We start from the raw sequence: 6,832 nt of genomic DNA on the forward strand, positions 1-6,832 counted from the left end.
AAAGCATTTCATAGCCAATGAAGTATTTTGAAGTGCAGCAACTATTATAATGTAAGAAAGTGAGACACAACAAGGTTCCACAAACACCAATGAGATAATACCAGATACCTATAATGGGTCCAACTTTAATTTTGTACAATGGATACGTTTTAAATGGGTTAAAATTGGCTCCAAACTGTTTTAGTAATATAGAAATAATAGTTGAGAGATGATTATTGCCAAGACACCAGAACAGCACCTCTGTTCTTCCTCAAATTATATCATAGGATCTTTCACACCCACCCAAGGCTGCAGATGGATCCTCAGTTGAACATTCCATATGATAACTGGCACCTCCAATGCTGCAGCATTCCCTTTGTACTGCACTAAAATGTCAGCCAAGAGTATCTGCTCAAGTGTGTGAAGTGCAGCTCAAACAGATGACCCCTGGCTCAGAGACAAGAACGCTATTATTGAGCCATGGTTGGCCTTAAAACCTCCAAGGATCTCAGTACTGTAGAATTTTGGTAGCAAACGAAATATCACCACTTTTTTTTGGTTATTCTAGGATTACACTAAATTATTAGCTGTTTTGCAGTTCAGTTTTTCTAGTTCCATTTATCAGAAGCAAATGTATCTCCTAGTATTTATATCAGCTAAGCTGACTAAAACTTTGTCACTTGTGAGTTACACAAATGAGTAATGGTTCATCTCAAGCCTGCAGATAAAACTGGCGCACAGAGACATGCAATATTTAGTGTACTTACAGCATGTTGTTTTACAAGTGTAATTATTTTAAAGCTTTTGTTATAGACCTGCAACCCTAATATGACCATCTTATGACATTTACTGATCACAATAATGTCAGTAATGTAGAACTACAAATTCTTTCTCTTTAGTATTGCTGAAAAAAAGACATGCCTAAGCTTTTTGTCTTGCACTCATCAGGACACTTTGCAAGAATACCAATATAAGAGGAAAACAACAATTTATACTATATGTGAAGAGAGTGCTGATTGGTTGGCAAGTGGCATTGCCATGGAGAATGCAACAGTGATGGTGACCTACAGTTAACTGCCAAGCATTGTTTGAAATTTAAACTAGGCAGTTTGACCCTGATTGGTCAAGACTTTGCCCAGAGGAATGAGCTAGCAAGTGGCTGTCACTTATTTTGTTTAGTTGAAACAGGCACAATGTGTGTAGATGTTCTTTCTGCCTGCAAAGTACAGGGCCCAGTGTATTAATAAATTTAGCTTCCAATACACGCAAATGCGCCACACTGCGAGCCCGACTGACTGGTGCATTCTCCATGACAATGCCACTTGCCGACCAGTCAGCACTCTCTTCACATACAGTATAAATTGTTGTTTTTGTCCTTATACTGATATTCTTGCGAAGTGTCTTGATGAGTACAAGATGAAAAGCTTAGACATGCCTCATTTTTTTTTAAGCAATACTCAAGTTCTGTACTACCAAACAACTATTTCTCTCTCTTTATTGTTGAGGCCACTTTGTTGTGATATGTAACATGGACTAGTACAAAGATTAAAAAATTTTGGGCAAGTGTATGATATAAATAAGTCTTTATTTTCTCTTGTAAAGCTGACAGGCCTAGTTGGAGGTACAGCTGATTTCATATGTAGAAAATGTTAAATATATATTTCAAAATATGCATTAATGTTTTTCCTTCTTACACTTGTGTTGTTTTCTAGGCTTTAAAAATATTTTAAAGTTTTTTTTCAATCACAGGAGCAGAACTGATTACTGACTATCAGTGAGTGGTTGAAGTCATTAAAGCTCTGATTGTGAAAAATATTTTTCACAGTTGCCATCTGGATAAGTATTGATAAAATTAGAGTATTTTGGAGGCTGCAATGGGCAGTTGGGAACAAAATGGTTAATAAGAGAGAGGAAAAATATGTAGGTGCTATGCATGTTGAAGCAATCAAATCCAATGTAAAACAAAGGTGGTATGGCATATTGAAGCACTCAAATCCTGGAGATAAAAAAAGTGGTACAGTGTGCTGAAGCACCAAAATCCATAATGTGAAATGGGGGCATGGCATGTTCAAGCTCCCAAGACTTATGTGCAAAGGTGGTGCAGTGTGCTGAAGCACTCAAATCGAATGTGAAAGGGTGGTGCAGTAATTTGAAGCTCTTAAATCCAAAAGGCAAAACGGCTGTGCTATATGCCAAAGCAGTTAGATCTAAAGTGAAAGAGTAGTGTAGTGTGTTGAAACTCAGAAAGAATGCTATGGTAAAGCTTTCAAATCCAATGTGAAAGGGTGGTACAATATGATGAAAGCCTCAAAACGTATAATAAATATGCTTTCATACTTCTCTGTACAAAATAGCCTCTACCAATAACAGGCAACCGCCAATAGGAGGCACCACCAGCATTAAATTACATTTTCCATCTTTCTCACACAATCGTGTTTCTTCTGTAATCAGGGCACTGTGCACTTATTTTCTTGTGGGGTGCTTTGAGGCAACGTTCGACATCTGCAAACTGCAGCTGCACTAATTGAATTCTACTTTTTCCCTGATGAGGGAGTAGCACTGCTAAACGTTAAACGCATTAGATGAATAATTTGCTGAAACACAAAAGACTCAAGAGCAAAAAAATAATTGTAGTCGAACAATTCCCCATTCAAGAGTTTGAAATTAGTTTAAATCCACGGTTTAGGTAGAACAAAAATAATGAAAATGAAAACACATTTTACTTTACAGGTAATTTGCATGAATAATGAGACTAATTGCCTTTATTAAATAAGTGTTTACTTTGATTGAATTTTGGCTGCTGATCAACAGATGTGCTGCAACACGCATCATACTTGGTAGCTGATACACGATAAATTACATTACACCTACAAGGCTGTCAATGGAACACATTAATCACACAGGGGAAAGCCTCGCTGTTGCCATTAGGATCCTTACACATTGCAACTTACTCAATGCCCAAGACAAATGGCGACAATATATTTCTATAGTAACCTACAAGTAAATATTGCTGGAAGTCTCCCAAGCACCTGTGTAAAAGATGGTGGTTCAAAATGACAGTCGGGGTAACCCAGAGCAAAGATCAACCGGTATAGATGCCAAGTAAGTAATTAGTGCTTTTGTTAGAAAGCAACGGAATTTTGTCACAAACATGATTTTTCCTTGTTTAAAAAAATACTTTCTTACAATATGTCACAGGAGCTGAAAGAAATGCAGATTAGGATGGCGTTATGTTCCTTCTGCACGCTTTGCAGAATGCAGTTGCTATACAACAGCCTGTCTCCCAGTTTTAAATGGGGGGCGGGGGGTGGCTGAAAGGTATCCAAGTGACAGACACCGACTCACTTCCAGCCGTGGATTATTAAGTAGCCAGATGAAGACATACTGAAAGTAAAGCAGAGCGAGGTTGAGATTGTATTTAAAGAGCAGGCTGTGCGGTTAATGATCCCCAAGAAAATGGTATAAAAGGAGGGAGAGGCTGAATTGGGGGGCGAGGAGAACAAAAGTAGAAACAGGCAGAACCACTGAAATATAAGCAGAACCAGAAAACACAAACTAGAAAATGGCTATAATTGGAGGGAACATGGAAAACATATATTTGCACACGTTGGAATTGGAATGTTGACAATTGAGTTTGTTTCAAAAAAAATAAACTAATCTGATTATAATACAAATCCACTTACACAAAAACTCCAAAGAGGAAAACTCTCATGCCGACCTCTATGGCCAGATTCCACATGTTCTTTTTCTGTGGTTCCTTAGGAGGCAACTGCATGACTGAATTGGCGATTACTGCTTTTTTTTAAATAATGGGGCTATCTTCCAAAGAAAGGAAGGAGTTGCCCGTAGAGGATGAACCGTGGTACTTTCACTAGGCGGACAGCTCACTGGACTGAGTGCCCGAGGCAGCCGGCTCCGAAAACCAGTAGCCGCCTCACCAAGTCGAGCATCGCAAGCACAGTTGGCGCTGAATTTCTGCTCCGTCTGCCTTCGGCAAACTCATCTCCGCAACGTTACTGTACGCGATCGATCAGGTGAGTCTGTGGAGGGAGGAGCGAAAGTACTTTCCGTGGTGTGGACTCGCAGATCCAGGTGATGCTCGGCTGCTTGTCCCGGGCTGTCCTATAACCTTCTTGAAGGCGCACTAGGCTCGGGGGAGGCTCGAGTTTGCGAGTAACGCGCCGAGCTCCTTCAAACTAGCACTTCCCAAGGAGCTGCGGCTCCGCTTATTGCAGAGAGGGGAGGGAGGAGGGACACGTATCGCAGACAAGTGTATGCCAAGGTTCTTTCATTTCTTAAGCACCTCACCACCGACGATTGACGCCTTTATCCAATTAGTTACCCATAAACTGATGCCACAAACCCCCTCCCTTGGCTCAATTCTGGATGTGTTTTGTTTCTTTAAAAAACAAGGGTTATTTTTATGAATTTCTCCTGGGGAGGACCAAGATCACTCTTGCAATGAGGCAAGAATAAAATGCCAAGAGAGTGCAAGGCGAACACCTCGTTTGAAATTCGTGCAATTAATCATTCAGCTCTTCTTTTTGTTTTTTTTTTAGATTTCCCCCCCCCACTTTTTGATGTGTCAGCTGGCTCATTCCTGAGTTCCGACACCGCTCTTGTGGTTAGAAGTCAGTGTGCTAGAGAAAGGATCACCTTCGTTTCTGAAATTTAGCTTACTATTTTTTTCATTAAAAAGTTTATGGTTGTGAAGATTAAGGTGCAGAAGTGTTGGTGGAAGCACAGGCAGTGCAACCTTTATAGCTATTCGGCTTTCTTCACATCAGGAGAATATCCAGTCCTGATAAATCAAGCTGTGGAAAATTTGATCAATGTTCAAAAACGATTTAAGACACACGAGCTGGAGCAAAGACAAATCGCCTTCTACCAAGGAGAACAATCGCCGACCATTGTCAGCATAATTCACCGACTGCATGTGGCGAACAGATTGTAGGGTTCAAAGCTACCTTGGTTGGCATTAATTACAGTTAATTAATGCCCATATATGTTTAATAGCAAGATCATCTACACTTATCAATTAAAGAAAATAATCATTTTTGGTGTGATTTAAATCACATTGCAAATTCTGAACGTTTGCATAGTACTTTGTAGGCGCAAACCAGGCTTTAATGTATAGAACTAGACCAGAATTAATGCATTTGAAATCTTTTTAAAATGTCTTTAGGAATATATAATTTATGAGAATCGCCTGCATGCCATTTTGATGTATAAGGACAGATGGTGCACCAATGCAGTGAACTGTCTCTCCACTGGAATACTTGCTGTAATAGATGTAATAAACCAACTTTACATTTTTAGCACATTATTCTCAATTTACCTATTCATTATCATGCAACTACTGAATTACTATATGTTAGTGTTGTGAAATTGTTATTACATATACAATACATTTAAATTAGGATCTTGCACTTGGTCTGTCAATGATGGAGCAGACAAATGCCCACATGCAGTGACCCTGGGTTGATAATGGGGTTAGGGTTATGGTATGATTATTATTAGTCATTTTTAGGTCTGATATATCTGCTAATCTGTCGTTGTAGGTCCTCCTATAGGTCCAGAGAAGCTGCAAAGGAAAATGTGGCCAAAGGTGAAAGTTTTTCTTGTCGGTAGTTGACTGGATGTACATGGGTATCATTAAGCACCTCTCAGCTTTTCAGTATTCTTCCAGCTCTCATTGTATTTTACTTACCTCTTTGTTATTCCTTTGAGATCATTAATTTATTTCCGAAAACCTATGGCATTCATGGAATTTTGTTGGCTTTCACACAAATCGTGATATTTATTTATCTTAGCAGTTCAGTATGTGTCTCCAATTTTTAGTCACTATAATTTGTCTGATGCAACTTTTATTAATACAGTTTAACGTTTGGAAGAGTGTATAATTCATGTGTGTTGGGATGGTACGTTTGCATAATTCTAACTAATTGCTGATTGATTGGAACTTGCAGCATTTTTGCCTGGCCAGGAAGTGAAGGCACCTACAGCCAAGATAAAACCTGAAGTGTTTTAATGCCTCAAGTTACAATGAACTATCCACTTTCTCACAAGGAAGCTGAAAGAGAAATTATTTACCACCTTTTATGCTGGTAGATACTAGGAAGGCTGGCTGCAATACACCTTTTTTAATGAACTGCTTGTCAATTTGAGATAAACATCACATATTGATAGTGACTAAGCAATAATCTCTACATTGCTATTTGTGATACCGATGGGGTCAAAACTTCTACTACAGAGGCACAATGTGTTATTTCAAATAATTCTCTGGCATTTATGAGGTTGTACACAGCCATATAAGTTGCTGTGTTGTGAAAACAAATGTGTGATTGTGCTTTAGCCTGTAGCTATGCTGCTTGTACTAGAAACAAAATTGTGTTCAAATACTGTTGATGCAAAAAAATTAAAAAATCAAGAATGTTTTGACCTATTTTGTTAAACTAATTAACTAAAAGCATTAGAATCTGTAAAACCGAAAACATGTGTGATGGAAATATTTTACACAGGCATCTTTAGGTCTTTTTTCAAGTTTAAGATTGCCAATGGCTTTTAGATGAGCCTTTTTTATTTCCTGAGTGGACAAATATAGTTATTTTCTTTCATCTGGCCCATTTATGAGCAACACCAAAATTCACGAGTTTCACAGTACTGAAGTTTCCTAAGGTAACCAAAGATAGGCAGTGTGCTAAGGGAACCATTGTATTCAATACTAAGATAAAAACAAAAAACTGCGGATGCTGGAAATCCAAAACAAAAATAAAAATACCTGGAAAAACTCAGCAGGTCTGACAGCATCTGCAGAGAGGATTACAGTTAACATTTCGAGTCCGTATGACTC

The 6,832-nt window shown here is 38.6% G+C and overlaps 1 protein-coding gene and 1 long non-coding RNA gene across 2 annotated transcripts in view; one reads left to right on the forward strand and one right to left on the reverse strand.

Annotated features, from left to right (window-relative positions):
• The window catches only part of plpp4 (phospholipid phosphatase 4), a 253,224-nt gene extending 249,399 nt beyond the window's left edge, over nt 1-3,825 (reverse strand). Inside the window, exon 1 of the mRNA XM_078564769.1 lies at nt 3,663-3,825. Within this exon, the coding sequence (XP_078420895.1) occupies nt 3,663-3,754 (92 nt within the window). The 5' untranslated portion in view covers nt 3,755-3,825. The remainder of the gene's footprint in view (nt 1-3,662) is intronic.
• On the forward strand, nt 2,865-6,589 carry LOC144694407 (uncharacterized). The gene is made up of 3 exons (XR_013579744.1): nt 2,865-3,081; nt 3,808-4,013; nt 5,541-6,589. It is a non-coding gene; the product is annotated as an uncharacterized LOC144694407 (long non-coding RNA).
• The last annotated feature ends 243 nt before the right edge of the window (nt 6,590-6,832 follow it).

This window comes from Cetorhinus maximus, chromosome 20, assembly GCF_964194155.1.
Source record: "Cetorhinus maximus chromosome 20, sCetMax3.hap1.1, whole genome shotgun sequence".
In the NCBI taxonomy this organism is placed as follows: Eukaryota; Metazoa; Chordata; class Chondrichthyes; order Lamniformes; family Cetorhinidae; genus Cetorhinus; species Cetorhinus maximus.